This window comes from Macrotis lagotis, chromosome X (assembly GCF_037893015.1).
Source record: "Macrotis lagotis isolate mMagLag1 chromosome X, bilby.v1.9.chrom.fasta, whole genome shotgun sequence".
Classification (NCBI taxonomy): domain Eukaryota; kingdom Metazoa; phylum Chordata; class Mammalia; order Peramelemorphia; family Peramelidae; genus Macrotis; species Macrotis lagotis.
In genome coordinates, this window is record NC_133666.1 from 75,727,817 (window position 1) to 75,743,966 (window position 16,150).

General features: G+C 51.0%; 2 protein-coding genes across 5 annotated transcripts in view; both read right to left on the minus strand.

Moving 5' to 3' along the window:
- Positions 1–710: 710 nt before the first annotated feature.
- GDPD2 (glycerophosphodiester phosphodiesterase domain containing 2) lies at positions 711–7,642 on the minus strand. Of its 2 annotated transcripts, XM_074201117.1 has the most exons (15): positions 7,546–7,642; positions 7,227–7,330; positions 6,976–7,069; positions 6,691–6,750; positions 6,503–6,601; positions 6,231–6,324; positions 5,987–6,132; positions 5,822–5,904; positions 5,584–5,734; positions 5,226–5,447; positions 4,889–5,037; positions 1,759–1,906; positions 1,524–1,606; positions 1,362–1,390; positions 711–1,261 (listed from the first exon to the last, which is right to left on the minus strand). In XM_074201117.1, exons 1-15 carry the CDS (start codon positions 7,558–7,560, stop codon positions 1,173–1,175), a joined length of 1,566 nt encoding a protein of 521 aa, XP_074057218.1. In that variant the 5' UTR covers positions 7,561–7,642; the 3' UTR covers positions 711–1,172. The 2 variants fall into 2 exon arrangements, with proteins under 2 accessions (XP_074057218.1, XP_074057217.1); XM_074201116.1 differs by having other exon boundaries at positions 711–1,390.
- Positions 7,643–15,356: 7,714 nt separating this feature from the next.
- Positions 15,357–16,150, minus strand: part of KIF4A (kinesin family member 4A) — a 93,488-nt gene continuing 92,694 nt past the window's right edge. For all 3 annotated transcript variants that reach the window (XM_074208354.1, XM_074208355.1, XM_074208352.1), the window contains one exon: positions 15,357–16,121. In XM_074208354.1, coding sequence (XP_074064455.1) covers positions 15,912–16,121 — 210 coding nt within the window. In that variant the 3' untranslated portion in view covers positions 15,357–15,911. The remainder of the gene's footprint in view (positions 16,122–16,150) is intronic.

Consider the following 16,150-nt stretch of genomic DNA (forward strand, 5'->3'; position numbering starts at 1 on the left):
GGGAGGGAGAGAGGGAGGGAGGGAGAAAAAGAGGAGGGACTGCAGAGGAACTGGGAGCCTCTTGAGCAAATTCAAACTGGCCCCCACCAATCAAGAGGCAGATCACGCTGTAATCCCCACAGCCTGTTGCCGTGGACACACACAGATGCCCTGGTCGAACATCCAGCCCTGTGGGTACCTGAGCTTCAGAGAGCATCTCAACCTAGGCAGAAGAGGAACCAGGACGACGGGCCAAGTGCCTTCTTGCATCCAGCCCCCCCCCCCGTCCATTGCCCCTCCCCCTCCCTTCTCAGCTAAACCTGACACAGGAGGGATTGGCTTAGGGAAGGAAAATGGATGTCTCCCAGAGTATCAGAGTGGATCTGAAGCCAAGCCTACTGGCTCCAAGTCCAGTACCCCCCCCCTTGGATGAGAGATGACTTCTCTGAGCCTCAGTTCCATTGACACGATCCTGTGCCCTTGCTGGATGTCCAGACAGGGCAGGAGTTGGCGGGGGAGGGGGAGCCTGGGTGGGTGCCTCAAAGGTGGGTGCCAGGCAATGGCAGGTTCAAGGAGGCAGGCAGCCGTGTGTGGCCTCAGTGAGCACTAGATGGTGCTGTTATGCAGCTAGCCCAGAGATGGCCCCAGTCCAAGTCCCTGCTCCCACATTGTCAGGGCTCAGCGTTGTCCCCACCCCCTCTAGCCCTGAAGACAAACGAGACAATGTGGGGGATTCGATTCATTAAATGACCCAAAGAAGACGCAGAGAGCGCCTTGTCCTCACCATTCCGTGGCCCCCAGGCCCCAGCAGCCACAGTCAGAGGCCGGCTTGAAAATTTTCCAGTTTTGGGAAGGCCTGCATGAGGGGATCTCTCAGCCACTCCTCCAGGGGTTCCCATGGCTACTGTCCTCCTAGACACCCCCCCCCATCCATCCTCCCAAACCATTCTTACTTCCCTGTTGCCAGCAGTGGAGTCTGGGAGCGGGGCCTGGAGATCCCCCCCTCATCTATGAGGGCAGGCACATACACAACCTAGACAAGCTGGGGGTCCTGTCACACCCCACTCGCCATCGCTTCTTGTCCAGGGGTCCCCGTGTATCCAGCTTCTCTTGCCCAATCGCGTCTATCCCATTCACCAAAAGCAACAGTCCAAGGGCAGTCTCTTGGAGTCAATGGTCAAGGCCAGTGGAGGCTACAATGGGGGTGGAGGGACAAAGCAGCCCCTCACACATTCTGACGAGATGTTGTTGATGTTGGTCAGCAGCACTGTTGTCTCTGGGACTGGAGGAATACACTGGGTATGAGAATGTTGGAGGGTGGGGGCACAGGAGAGGTGACCCGGGCAGAAGGTCCGACAAATGAGTAACATCATAGCTCTTACCGGCTTTCTCGCTCTCCTTGGCACATTTCCTTTAGGGAGGGAAGGAGTGCCTTGTCAGCTCAGGTAGCTTGAGCTCCCCCCTCCCTCTAACACGCTTCAGTTAGGGACTCCCCAGTAATGTGGCCAAGAGCCTGTGGTGGCACCACCAGGGGTACAACTCACCCCTGTAGGAAGAAGATCCAAAGAAGCAGCAGGGCAGACACACAGTCTGAGACAATCCAGATCATTAGGTAGGTCTGGGGGGGCTGTAGAGACATTTCTGAGTCAGCCCTCTGACAGATGCTCTGTGTGAGGGGTGGGGGTGGGAGAGCAAGAGTTAAGGGATTGAGGGAAGGCAAGGATGGCAGTGGAGGGGCAAGTAGGGAGGCAGGGAAGGAGGGAAACCAACAGTGCTTACGATGAGCCAGACAGGATGGGGCAGCTGCTGCAGCAGCTGGCAGGCATTGGTGGTGACCGAGGTGGCCCCGGCGCACCAGAGCAGGGAGAAGAGCCAAGGCTGGTTCACCACAAACAGGTTTACAGAGACGTTGTCTTGCTGTAGGAGCCTATGGAGGATGCAGAAAGAGATCCCCCCCCCCAAGGCTTGGCTGATGGGCCCCAGACTGGGCTTGTCCCTTCTCTCTGCATAAGGGAGTCCCGAGCTCTCTGCCACTTGGGGTCAGTCACCCCTCAACCCCCCCCCCACTTCCACATTCCCTCTTTGGCTTTCCCAGCACTTTCCCTCGCCCCCCCCGCCCCAGTCATCCTTGACTGTCATTCTCCACATTCAATCAGTCACCAACTCCCATCAATCCTTCCCTCCTAGTATCTCTTCCATTTTCTCTTTTGTACTACCCCCTTCATGTGGGACCTCATTACCTCTCACTGAAGCATTGCAGTGCCTCCCTGCCTCTAGTCTCTGCCTCTTTAATCCAAGATGCCACATTAATCTTCCTATATCTCATCTCTGATCAGATGATTCCTTTCCTCAAAAGCCTTCCATGGTTCCCCAGCAACAATCTGCTCTCACACCTAACTTTCAGGTCTCACAGATCCTTTACAAGAACCCTTGGGGACTTCTGCTTATTAGGTATGTGCATGGCCATCCCATGATACAGCAGGCCAGGGTGTTCTGAAGGATAGAGGGAGTCATGATGGGCTTCCTGGAAGAGATGCCACAGAGGCTGAGCCTTGAAGGAAGCCAAGGATGTTGAAGAGTGACAGCATTCCAGGCAAGGGGCACAAGCTGGGCAAAAGTGTGGAGGCAGATGAATGGCAAGTGGTGTGAAAGCTAAGGTTCACAAAGAAGAGCAATGGGAATTGTGACTGCAAAGGATGGGGAGGGCTTTCAAGGCCCGCTGAGTGAGGAGTTGACAATTAGCTTAGCATCTCACAATGCGTCCTATGGGTAATGGGGAGTCACCTTAGGAAGACTGGCAGTTGTGGGAAGGAGGGTTTGGAGATAGAAGAAGTCTAACAATCTTGCCCTAGTCCAGAGGTTGGGTGAGGGAGGTGGCTGGGGTGGAGGTGGCAGCGTTGCTGAACAGAAGGGAGGTGGGGGAGGAAGAATTGCTAGGCTTTGGTAAATAAATGGAGATGGGGGGGGACAGAGAGGAAAGAGTTCCCGATTTTGACTCTGAGTGACTCAAAATGAGGAGGCTTTGGGAAAAATCAGGAGTTCTGGTTGAGGATAGGTTGGAGATGATCAGCAGAAAGTGGTGGGTTCAGGACTGGAGTTCAGGGGAGAGCACGGGATCTAGAAATCTGGGGAGGGACAATACTGAAATCTGTGGGAAATGATGAGATTGCCGAAAAGAGTGGGGAGAGAGGGGCCAAGTTGGGGGCCCAGATGATGTCCATGATCAGTGATGGACCCACAAAGGGAACAGAGAAGGGAGGAGTAAGCCCACAGGAGGGAGAACCGGAAGAGAGCCTCCAGAGGAGATCCTAGCTAGGAAGAGGAGGTGTTGGACGGTGGCAAGAGGAAAAGACAGAGAACAGACCATTGGCTTGAGCCAGGTGACAAACCTCTTTAGGAGAGCAGTGGGGGGAAGGGGAAGCCAGAAACTGAACTGCAAATGTCTGAAACGTGGAGGAGAAGGGTGCAGACAATTCTGTCCCAGTTTAGCTGTGAAAGGGAAAAGAGAGAGAGGAGGATAGCTTGAGGGACTGGCAGGGCAAGGGATGTGTCTGGGCTGGGAGAGAGCTGAGTAGAACATTAGACGGCGGGGGGCAGGGGGAAGCCAGGAAGAGGGAGGGATGAAATAAAGGAGGGAATACTGGCTAAGACAAGGGTCTCTCTCTTTTGGAGAGAGTAAGGAGAGTCGGGGTTCTCTAAATGCTTGTCCCCTTCTCCCCTAGCCACATAATGCTATTCATCCTGATCTTGGAGCTCCAACCAAATGAGGAAGGCCAGCTTCCTGGGGCAGGGCTGGCAGCTCTCAGGGGAGAGTCCATCACAGAGGAGAGCTCACCACAGTGGGCATCTGTGGCACTCATGATTCATGCTTCTCAGTTAGAAGACTTAGGGTCTTCGATCTAAGCCAGAAGGGACTTTACAGGCCCCACTTATAGCCAAGCTTCTCATTTGGTAGAGGCAGAAATGGAAAAAGAGGCCTAGGCAGTTGAGGAAGCAACATCGTTTTTGATGAGTCCAAAGTCAGTGAGGACAGCTAGATGGCACTGCAGTGCACAGAGCAGCAGGCCTAGAGTCACGCCGACTTGAGTTCTAATCTAAGCTCAGACACTTCCTAGCTGAGTGATCCTGGGCAAGTCAAAGCTGCCAGTCTTTCTAAGGTGACTCTCCATTACCCATAGGACGCATTGCGAGATGTTAAGCTAATTGTAAATTCCTCACTCAGAGGGGCCTTGAAAGCCCTCCCTTCTTCCTCATATGTTAAATGAGCTGGGGGAGGAAATGACAAACCATTCCAGCATCTCTGTCAAGAAAAGTCCACGTGGGGTCATGCAGAGTTGGACACGACTAAAAAACAGGCAGTGATCTGGCCATTGAACTATGCTATCTCCTTTGGGGCTGTCTATGGCAGCCAGAGGTCAGGGGAGCATGGCTGTTTCTCAGCTGGCATAAGCCCAGCTCCAGAGGGAGGCAGGAGCCTCCATAAACTGGGTGCTCCTAAGTTGGGACTAGTCTTATTCATTCAATTGTCACCAATGTGCACATTTCTTTTCAGCTTTTCCTATGACACAGTGCAGTAGCATGTAAAGAGCAGGGTTCAAATTCTGCCTCTACCACCTTGGCTGAGTCAATTCTACTGTCTGGGTCTCACAAGGTCTCTTTCTCTGCTGAGGCTGTTGGAGCAGCTGAAGGCCTGGGATGGGGCTCTATTTCTCTTGGACAGTATCTAACCAAAGTCTGCCACTCTAAAAACAGCTTTGGCAGAGATAGAGAAAAGTAGTTTCAATGCCGTGCCCTCCTCTCCTCCTCCTCCTCCTCCTCCTCCTCCTCCTCCTCCTCATGCTAGGCTCTTGGCCCCAGAGGGGAACATTGTCTCATCTAATTAAGGCTCCTTCTTTCCTCTCATGCTCACTTGATATCTGCCAGTGGGAGGTCCTGGTAAGGTAGGTTGAGGAACTGGGGCTGCTTGGTTTTGTTCTCCATTCGAGACCCATATACCTGACGGAGGTCAGGTGCCCGCCGCTGTACCTCAGCCCGGTCTTCATCTGGCAGCCAGAGGACCTGGAATTTGGTGAGGGTCTCAGGGGATGGGAGTGTCCCCGTGACCGGTGCCCTCAGGACATGAGGCAAGAGTTACTGGGGCAGGAGGTGGGGCTCTCCCCTGGAATACTATGGCAGGGGTATGTGGCTGCATGGACAAGGGGAACTGGAGCTGGGGGTCAGGGGCTAAGGACCCCTCAATAGATCACCATGGTCTGGGGCACCCGGGCTGCCAGCACAGTGTCCAGGGTACAATTGACGAAGGTGTGGTGGTATGTGTGGTTTGGTGGAGGGCGACGTAAATCAAACATGACAGAGAGATTGAGGCTGGCGGCTGCCTTCAGCAGTTCACTCAGAGAGGGCACCTTCTGGTTCTTGGCTTCCCACTGTTCAGGTTCTGGGAGCTGCCCGCTTCCCCAAAATGGCTGCCTCTGCAGTGGGCAAGGGGGGCATGGCTCAGTCATGGGATTTTTCAAAGCCAGTCAGCTGCTTATCGGAGACTGTAAGCCAGCCTCCCCGCCTCCAGTCACCTGGCCTAGGTTCCCTGAGCAGGGGTTACCCTCTTACCTCCAGGAACCAGATCCCAGCATTTAACTGCTGCAACTCAGCCCATGAGAAGTCACTGCTATGCCCTGAGGCTCGGGAGGGAAACACGGAAGCCACGTTTGTAGTCCTCTCCAGACGATCATCATGCATGAGGAAGGGGACCCCGTCTGAGCTGGGAGCAGAGGGCCCGTTGGGAAAGGGCCAACCTTCTCTGCACCCCTCCATCATCTTGAGGTCCCTGTAGACAACCCCCCCTTACCTAATCATCACATCTGTCTCAAATACAGAAGCCCCACATTCAGCAGTCTTCCGGAGGGACATCATCGTGTTCTCAGGGGCCAGCTGAGAAGGCAAGTTGGTGTTGGTGTTGGTGTTGGCTTGGGTGTGTGTGATGGTGTGCAGGGTGGGGGGGCAGCAAACTCACCATGGGGGCCCCTCGGTGCCCCACTAGTTTAGGCTTAGGGGGCAGATGGCTCTTTTCCATGAGGCATGGTGAAGAGATGCCCAGAGGTGCCAGATAGATAGCCAGGCTTGCGCCAAGAAACAGGAGCAGCAACAGCCCCTTGGGACCTGTGGGGTGAGATGAAGCACAGTGGGGTGGCAGGGGGAAGGAAGGAAGGAAGGACAGACGGAAAGAAGGACGGATGATGGGAAGGTGGGACTGGTACCTCTTCTTGGAGACCTGTAGAAGGCATCTGCCACTGGCCAGGCCAGGAGCGTCAGGGCGACCACTGCTCCGATGTGCAGAAATGGAGCTGTGGCCTGGAGATAGGATGCGGTGAGAGAGCAGCCCTGGGATCCCTAGGTTCCTCCCCCATCTGGTCACCTGGTCCCTTAAGTGTTTATGGGGCCTAAGGCAGAGCCTTCTGGGGATTTCTAAAGTTTGAGAGGACACCCAGGGCCAAGGCCCCGGGGCTTGGGGGTCAGGATAAATGGGCACCTGCAGTGACAGGCCGAGGCTTCTCCATTCCTCCTGCCACTGCATTTTCAGCCCCACCATGGCAGCAACAACCAGCAGTACCGTCACAGACAGCAGCCCCTGTGAAGACAGGTGAGTCTATCTCCCCTACCTGCAATCTCTAACGGGCCCTGGCCTCTGGGTCCTGGGGGCTTGGGGCCATTCCTTACCTTGTGAAGCCAGTGGAGGTGTAGGGGCTGCCCACACAGATGAAGGAACAGGGCCAGGAGCTGGGGAAAGAGAGGTTAGGAGAGCTAGGCTTTCAGGGAACTCAGGGGGACCTTGGCCAAGCCCCTTCTCTTTGAGACTCAGTTTTCTCTTGGGTAAAATGGGGGGGGGATTGAGCTAGGTGCTCTAACACTGACCACCTATGGGTCTAGTGATCCATGAAAGAAGAAAGGGGGAGACACTTCTCGAGGTAGGGGGTGGACTGGACCAACTGAGGCCAGACTTACCAGCAGCAGGAAAGAATATGTAAGAAGTATAGAGGCCACAGGCAGCAGCACCAGGGACCAATCCAGCCAGTGTCCCCAATGGCGAAACAAGAACCTATGGGGGCAAGGCAAGGGGTCTGTCTTTGGGTCTCACGGGGGAGGGGATGGGGAGGAAACAAACTGTGAGAGAGTGTGTGAGGGGGGCAGTGTGTGTGAGTCTCTGTGTATTCAGGCCTGTGGTTTGGGGGAGGGGTGTCAGGTCTATGACCCACTCATTGAAATTGTGTAGATCGTTGAGCAGGATGAGCCCAATATACAGCCAGCCCAGAGACAGGAGGAAGGTCACGGCCAGGAGTACAAACCAGAGACAGTCACCCTACAAAGGGGCAAGAGAGGCAGCCACCATGAGGCCCACAGCCAAGGGTTGGTCCCCCACCAGCACACCCCGGGCATGGAAGCTTTGTTGGTGCCAAGCTGGGAGCCCTGCCTTGCTAGATCCCACTTGCAGGTGCCCTCAGGCTAGGGCCCTGCCCCCAGAGTGATTCTTGGGGGCATCCCGCCACCCTTGGCAGACACTCCCCTCCAAGATACCTTGCTTGTTGGCATCTTCTCCTCAGGGTGTTTCCTCCAGTGACAGCTGTACAGGCTGAGGCAGCAGCTGGTCCAGCCCGAGGAGCAGCAGCGTCTGGCTGGGCCCATGACAGAGGACTGAAGAGGGCCAAGGGGAGGGGGTGTTAGCACATTCTGAGGGGACAGTTAGCAAGATGGGGCAAGCTGGGCTGGACTGAGAGAAGGACCCAGGGGCCCAGCAGGAGCCCACAGGTTTGGCTGGGATCTCCTGCTCCTTTTCCCGGGGCGGGGGGCACTGGAGTGGAATTGAGTTGGGCAGGGTAAGTCAGTTTAGCAAGTTGAGGCAAGCTTGGCCCGGCTGAGTCAGTTTGAAGTCCAGTCCAGAGGAGCACCCAGGAGCCAGGAAGGGCTGCTGCACCTAGCCCAGAGGCATGACTAAACAGCCCAGCCCTGCCCTCTGACCTCCAAGAATGGCTTCAGCCCAGCCTTGGGGGAAGGGAAGAGGCTTCCAAGGAGGCTTCTGGGTCCCAGCCAGGGCTGAAGAGCTGTCCTAGGTCCCTGGAGCCTGGGGGTACCTAGGCAGTTTCCTTGGCCACCCCCGGCCCCCCAGGGCTCCACCCTGCGAGCTGCTTCAGGGCAATGGGGCGAAGGGCAGGAGACATGGGGGGGGGCTGAGAGTGGAAGGGCCCCACCTGGGGCTGAAACTTCTGCCTGGCCTTGGGGACCCCCGGGGGGGCGGGGCTGCTGTCCTCCGCCTGTCGGGCCGGGGCCCCGGGGGGGGGGGGGGCGGGTCTCCAGGACAGCGGGGTTCCCGGGGCGGGAAGGTGAGCCCGGAGAGACCCCGCACCCCACAGCTCCCATTCTCCCCTTCCATCTAGGGCTCCTGGAACACAATTTACCCCCGCCCCCATCCTTCCCCTTCCCTCCCCCCAGCCCGGCCGCCAGCCTCACACCTGGTGTCCCCAGAGCTGCGGCTCGGCGGGGGCTGCTGGGGGGGGACGCACGCGCTCTCCCCCCACTCCCTGGCCCTGGCTCCCCCCGGCTCCCACTCACACGCTGGCTCCCCGCTTCGGGCTCTTCTAGCAGGGGACCCAGGTCGGGCTGCCTCCGGCCGCGCCGCCGCCCCTCCTCCTTCTCTCCTCCTCCTCCTCCTTCTCTCCTCCTCCTCCTCCTCCTCCTCCTCCTCCTCCTCCTCCTCCTCCTCCTCCCCTCCTCCTGCTCCCCTACTCTTCCCTTCCTCTTCCACCTCCTCCCCTCCCCTCCTCCCCCTCCCCCTAAGTCACAGGTAGCAGCACTCTGGGCGCCTCCAGGGGGAGGGAGGATCAGGCGGGACAGAGGATGAATGGATGGAGGGAGAGTGAGGAGGGGGCGGGCCGCTGGGGGGAATTCTTTTGTGTGCCCCCCCCCCCGCCAGCCCCCTGGGGCCCGCACTTTGTCCCGGCTCCAGGAGACCAGGGTTAGCTGAGGAAGGGAGCTGGCGGGAAGGGGGGAGGTGGCCACAACTTTTTCAACTTAGCAGTGAAAGAAGGGGCCCGGGGTCGGAAGTGGGGGGATGGGGGACTGAAAAAAGCCAGGGGTGAGAGTTGAGGGCCTGGGAGGCAAGAGGAGGGCAGCCTGGTCATTGTCGAACTGGCAGTGCCCTCCTCCAGCCCTTGGCCATGCCAACCCAGATGTGCCCAGTCCCCTTTCCCAAAATGGGTCAGGGCTCAGCTCCCCCACCATGCCCAACCTGCTTCTGAGCCGCGTCCCCTCCTCCTCCTCCCTCTGAAGGATGAGTCGGCTGGGAAAGGTTTGGAGAGCTGCACAGGCCAGCAAGGGGTCCTGCTCGCTGGGCACTCAAGGCCTGGGAGGGAGGAAGCACCCACTCCAGCTAGAGCACAAACTGCGGGCAGCTCTGGGAAGAAGGCACCGCTTCTCCAGGGATGGATGAGAAGCTTCCCATTCCTAGGAGCCCAGAAAAGAAAACCTGCCTGGTGCCAGGGGCCCAGCCCCCTTCCCCAGCTCCTATTGTGTCCTGAGAGGCCCAGGCTGGCAGCTCGGGAGGCCCCCCTCTTTCCTTGCACATTAAAATGCAGATCGGCTGCCTGCTTGCCGGCAGGGGGGTTGGCCCTGTCACCCAGGCCTTCCCCTTGGCCTCCCTGCAGTGGGGTGGTCTGGCCATTAGACCCCTAAGCTTGGAGGAGAGGAAGGACCCTGTCTGCGGGTCTAGTCAAGTAATTGGAGCTTGGGTGAGGCAAGGGGGTGGGCAAAAGCCCTTGGAAAGGGCTTGGGAAGCTGCCCCTTAAAACAAGAATCACCAGTCCTTTCAGCTGCTTGGGGATGGCTTTGGAGGGGGTGGGGGTGGGAGCTTGTTTGGGAAGCCATTCCCCCGAGACAAGAAAACCCTAGACTGAAGCCTTGCCCCTTCACTCCTACAATGTCAGTTTCTAAGCCAGGTCCACGCAGGCTGCAGGTACCCCAAACTTCACAGGCCTATTTTTCCTACATGATGAAGGAATACAGGCAGAGGAGTGTCACTCGGTAGGACAAGAAACCAAGTGCATCCCCTTCCCTGGCCTTACTTAAGTGGCACAGCAGTGAAGACCTAAGGGATCACAGAAATCATCAAAAGTCAATTCCTGGGGTGGCTACGTGGTGCAGTGGGTAGAGCACTGGCCCTGGAGTCAGGAGGACCCGAGTACAAATCCAGCCTCACACACTCATAATGACCTAGCTGTGTGGCCCTGGGCAAGCCACTTAACCCCATTGCCTTGCAAAAACTTAAAAAAGTCAACTCCTTGTTTAACAGACAGTACAACTGAGGCCCAGAGAACAGAAACAATTTGCCCAGAGTCATACAAGTAGCAGTAGGGATTCAAAATATTTCATTAGTCCCACTATTCATTTCATTAGTCTCTCTGTTTCTGTCTCTCTGTCTCTCTCTCTCCTGGTCTATATAGCCTGGCTGCCCACACACAGGTACTCATGTCTTTTCCAATCCTCCCAATGACCACCCAGCACCCAGTTCACAATTAGTTTACAACTTTCCTTCCTTCAGAACTAACCCTGAGAAGCTTCCAGTCTTAACATTTACATAAAATATTTTTCTTCAAAGTCACCAACTGCCAAAATCAAATAGCCTTTCCTTGAATTCCGTGGACTGCCCTCTCCTCCTGGAAAACTCCTTCAGGTTTTCATCATGCCTCTCACTCCTGCTTTCCAACTGCTTGTCTACTTCTCAGTCTCTTTCCCTGGACCTTTAGATTTTTGCCACTAACTGTGAGGGATCCTCTCCAAAGCTAAACCCTGGGCCCTCCTCTTTTTGCTCTAGATTATCTCCTGTGGTTTCATAAGCTCCCACGGATTTAACATCTCCATGCAGACTGATTCCAGGTCCTAACCTCTGTCCTGAGCTCATCTCCCATCACAAATCACCTTTCGGACATCTCAAAAACAATCTATCCCAAACTTTTCTTTTCCCTCAAACCCGCCCCTCTTCTTAACTTCCTTATTATTGTCAGGGGAGCCAGCATCACCCTCTGTCATCCACGTTTGCAAGCTTAGCATCACTCTTGACTTTTTTTAGGTTTTTGCCGGGCAATGGGGTTAAGTGGCTTGCCCAAGGCCACACAGCTAGGTAATTGTTAAGCGTCTGAGGCCGGATTTGAACTTAGGTCCTCCTGACTCCAGGGCCAGTGCTCTATCCAATGTACCATCTAGCCGCCCCCACTCTTGACTCTTCACTGGCTGGCCTTCCATTCACTCAACTTAGTCAATTCTTATTGCTTCTGCATCATTGCAATTGGCAACTGGGTGGTCTCCCACCCTCCTTTCTGCAAGAGGTCTTTCTGGTTCCTTATTCTTCTTTCTGGTTGAGATTCCACTCCATTTACATAGCACATGTCTTGTGTGTATGAACTTGTCTGCACGTTGTCTCCCTCAAGCAGACTGGGAGCTCCTTGAGGACAGGGACTGGGTTTTTTCTTACTTTGGATCCTCAGGATTAAGCACCCAGGACATGACATTGTAACTGCTTAATATGTGTTTGGCTGACTTCAGTCAACTTTTGCCATGATATCACCATCCCTTCCCCACCAACAGACTTTTGTCATGGATTCCAGAGTTGTGGATGTCACACACCCCTTTTCTTTTCTTTAAACTTTTTGGGATATCGATTTAATAGTGGTATTACTGGGTCAAAGAGTATGTGCAGTTTTATAGCGCTGGGGGTTTAGTTGCAAACTGATCTCTAGAATGGCTGGATTGGTTCACATTCCATCAAGGATGCATTACTGTTGATGTTCTAGGGGGCAGAGCCAAGGTGGTAAAGAGCAACCACGAAGTCGCCTAGGCTCTTCCCAGTTTCCCTCAAAAACAATGAATTACGCCTCTAAAAAGATCCTGGAGGACACAAAAAATGGAGTTAAACAAATTTCCAGCTTAAGATATCTTAGAGGGAATTCTGGAAAGATCTAGCTTATTTGAGTGAACGAGAAACACAGCACAGCACAGGCGGGGTGGGGGCAAGGCAGAGGGAGCTGCAGTGCAGATTAATAACCAAAGCCCCTTGGTCTTGGCTTCACAGGTCAGTGGTATAGTAGGTCAGCAGTGAGGTCCCAGTCCCAACACAGAAGGCCCAATGTGAACCTGTACAAAAGGCGTGACCGGCCTGGCTACCTCATCACAGGGAGCACCTGAAACCCCAGTGTGGAAAACCAGAACAAGCTTGGGACAAGTGCCCTGTGTCCCAGGAAGAGAGCTGAACTTGGAAAAAATGAACAAAAAGCCCCCAAAGATCCCTAACTATAGAAAGCTCTCTTGGCAACAGGAAAGTTATCAAAATATGAACTCAGAAGACAAAAATGACAAAATGCCTACATGTAAGAATATGAATTGACAAAAAATCCTCTTGAAAGAGTTCAAAAGGATTTTAAAAATCAAATAAGAGAAGTAGATGAAAAATTAGGAAAAGAAATGAGTTATGCAGGAGTAATAAAAAAAGTTAACAACTTGTAGGAGGAAGCACCAAAACTGACCAAAGAAAACAACTCCTTAAAAAAATAGAATTAGTCAACTGGAAAAGGAGATAGAAAAGCTAAGTAAGGAAAATAAATCCTTAAAAATAAGAATTGGATAAGTGGAAGCTAATGACTCTATGAGACATCAAGAAGACATCAAACAAAATCAAAAGGCTAAAAAAATAGAAGAAAATGTAAAGTATTTCCTTGGAAAAACAACAGAACTGGAAAATAGATTCAGGAGGGATGAACAAACAAACTTGAAAGAATCCATCGATTGCCTCCTGAAAGAAATCCCCAAAAGAAAGTTCCAAAGAACACTGTAGCCAAACGTAAGGATTATCAACTCAAGGAGAAAATACTACAGGCAGATAGAGGGAAATAATTCAAAAAGCGGGGAGCCACAGTCAGGGTTACACAGGACTTAGCAGCTTCAACATTAAAGGATCAGAGGGCCTGGAATATGTTATGCAGAAAGGTAAAGAAGTTTGGACTGCCATCAAAAATAAAACTACCTAGCAAAATCGAGCATAATCTTTCCCATATCTCTTCTGAACATTTGTCACTTTCCCGTCGCTCAGTCGAGGTGGTTATCTCAGAGTTGTTTTAATTTGTATTTCTCTAATCAGTAGTGATTAAGAGTATTTTTTTTAGGTGACTATTGAGAGCTTGGGTTTTTCCTTTTGAAATAGTGATTGTTAATCAACCAGGGAATGACTCTTATTTTTATAAATTTAGTTCGGTTTCCTATCTGAGAAATGAGGCCTTTATCACAGAAACTTGCTAAGATTTTTTTCCTCCACTCTCCCATTTTTCTTCTACTTTTATTTTTTCCTTGTGCAAAAGCTTTGAAATTTCTTGTAATTAAAATATTTCATTTTACTTCTCATGATCATCTCTATCTCCTTTAGTCATAAACTCTTCCCTTGTCCACAGATATAACATGCAAATTTTTCCATACTCCCCTAATTTACTTATACCCCCCCCCTTTGTATCTAACTCACTTATCCATTTTGATCTTATTTTGGCATACAGTATAAGATAATGGTCTATTGCCTAGTTTCTGCCAAACTGCTTTCCAGTTTTCTCACCAATTTTGGTCAAATATTGAATTCTGAACACCAGATGCCTAGCTCTTTGAATTTATCAAATACTAGGTTACTATGATCACAGAGTACTATAATCATGCATAGAGCTATTTCTGTGACCCACCACTCTATTTCTTAGCCAGTACTGGATTCTTTTAATGCTTAGTGCTTTTTAAAATAACTTGAAATCTAAGCTGCTTTCTTATGTATTTTTTCCATTGAGTCTCTTGATATTCTTGACTTTTTCTTCTTCCAGATGAATTTTATTATTATATTCTAGGTCTATAAAAGAATTCTTTGGTAGTTTGATTGGTATAACACTGAATAAGCATTGCCACTTTTATTATGTTTTATGAGCTTGGCCTACTCAGGAGCAATTAATATTTCTCTAATTGTCTAGATCTGTGTGTGTGTGTGTGAAAAGCGTTTTGTGATTGTATCTATATAATCCCTAGATTTATTTAGGCAGGTAGACTCCCTGATATTTTATATTGTCTGCAGTTATTTTAAATGGAATTTTTCTATCTCTTGCTGCAGGACTTTGTAGTATATAGAAATGCTGATAATTTGTGTGGGTTTATTTTATATCCTACAACTTTGCTCAAGTTATTCATCTGTATGGTTCTTTTAAGTAAAGCATCATAACATCTGCAAAGGGCAATAGTTTTGTTTCCTCATTGCCTATTTTTATTCATTCAATTTCTTTTTCTTTTCTGATTGTTATAGGTGGCATTTCTAGTATAATACTGAATAAAAGTTGTGAAAATGGACAGCTTTGCTTCACTCCTGACCTTACTGGAAGGTTTCAAGTTTGTCCTTATGACAGATAACACATCCTTGGTTTTAGAAAAATACTACTTATCATTTTAAAAAAGGCTCAGTTTATTTCTATGTCTTCAAGTGTTTTAAGTCAGAATGGGTTGCTGTAGTTTGTTAGTTTTTTCAAACTGTATGATAGAATCACAAAATTTTTGTTGCTTTTTGTTATACACGTGGCCAATTATACTGATGGTTTTCCTAATATTTAAACTAGTCCTGTATTCCTGGTGGAAGTTCTACCAGGTCAGAGTATATGATCTCTGTGATAGATTGCTGTAATCTGCTTGCTAGTATTTTAATTAAAATTTGTGCATTGTTATTCATTAAGGACATTGGTTTATAGTTTTCTTTCTTTGTTTTTCTTCTCCATGGTTTAGGTATCAAAATCTTATTTGTATCATAAAAGGAATATGTCCACCAGATACTTAGCCATCTGTCCCCACCTTGAGTTTCCTCCAGACTAAATATGCTCAGTTCCTTCAACTGTTTCTCATATGGCACGATCTGGCTGCCTCTGGGCCTTCTCCCTCCTTCTCTATCCCAGTTATATTCTTCTGCATTCTCTTTCCCTTATCAATATCCTTCTTCAAATGTGGCACCCACAACTGGTCCTTCAGTACATATGGTCTGATGAGGGGAGGGTGTTGGGGGCCTGGCACCTTCTTGTTCCAGTAAGTTGTACCTTTCTGAACTCAGGCCAAGAATTCATTAGCATTTTTGGCTGCTATATCACGCTGACACAGTTTGTTTCACTGGATTCTAGTCTACTCTTCCCCACCCCCCAACCTCAAGCACACATTTAGGCCATGAAGAAAGGAAAAAAATGATCAACTCTGATTTTTCCAGGTACTTATCCACACTGTAGGGACACCAAGAAATAAACTGAGTGACGCTTTCCAAGCAGACAGACAAAAGACATTAAGGTTTCCCAAGTTTATTTATTCAGCCAATCTCAACTTAACAAAATATCATTAACATTTGCCTCAAGAGCAAGAAGACCAAGGATCTCCATTCCTCCTAAAAACCAGGGCAGGGCACGCCCTTGCCTCAAGGTAGATGGCTAGACCCATGCCTCTGACCTCAGTCATACTACTAGGCCAAGATGACCAACAAGCCTCATCCCAATCACTTTCTTTGGGGTAAAGGCAGACACCTCAGTGATTTGGGTGGCACCAGCCTGACTTCCAACATAAATCCTGTAAAGGGGAAACTTCTCAACTGACAGAGCAACATGTGGGGAGATGTTTTAGAGTTATGGGAATGGCTCATGGCTCAACAGTTCCAAGGAAGTATGCTCACAACAGGTAGCATCTGGAAGGAAGATAATGGGGGGGGGGAGTGGAGGAGAAGGAACAACTTCTTTATTATGCAACAAATAACCAGAAATTCAAAATCGTCACTAAAAGCCCCCCTCCGCCAGCAACTTCTAAAGTAGCATGAAGATACCACCTAGGCTTGGCTGGGGCAGCAGGTGCCTCTCACTTTAGGTTGTCTCTTCCTCATCGATGTGGTTAAAACCAGAGAAAAAACTAGTGGTACTGCTCAGAACTCGCTTCTTCTTTTTCTCCCCTGGGGCCTTGTTCTCCTGGGAGGCAGTTGAGGGACCAGCCTCTTGAGGGGCAGGGGAAAGAGTCTGCTTCTTTAACTTTGTGACCGACAGCACCTGGCCCATATCATACATCTCTTGAAGGATCTAGGAGGACAGAGATGGGAATGAATAAG

What these genes read in the sequence shown, in the direction of transcription:
- GDPD2 (XM_074201116.1), bottom strand. An exon ending in GAGACAGATGTGATGATTAG is followed by an intron (nt 5,735 to 5,821) that starts GTAAGGGGGGGT and finishes CTCTGCTCCCAG; the next exon opens with CTCAGACGGGGTCCCCTTCC. An exon ending in CTGGGATCTGGTTCCTGGAG is followed by an intron (nt 5,448 to 5,583) that starts GTAAGAGGGTAA and finishes TGCCCACTGCAG; the next exon opens with AGGCAGCCATTTTGGGGAAG.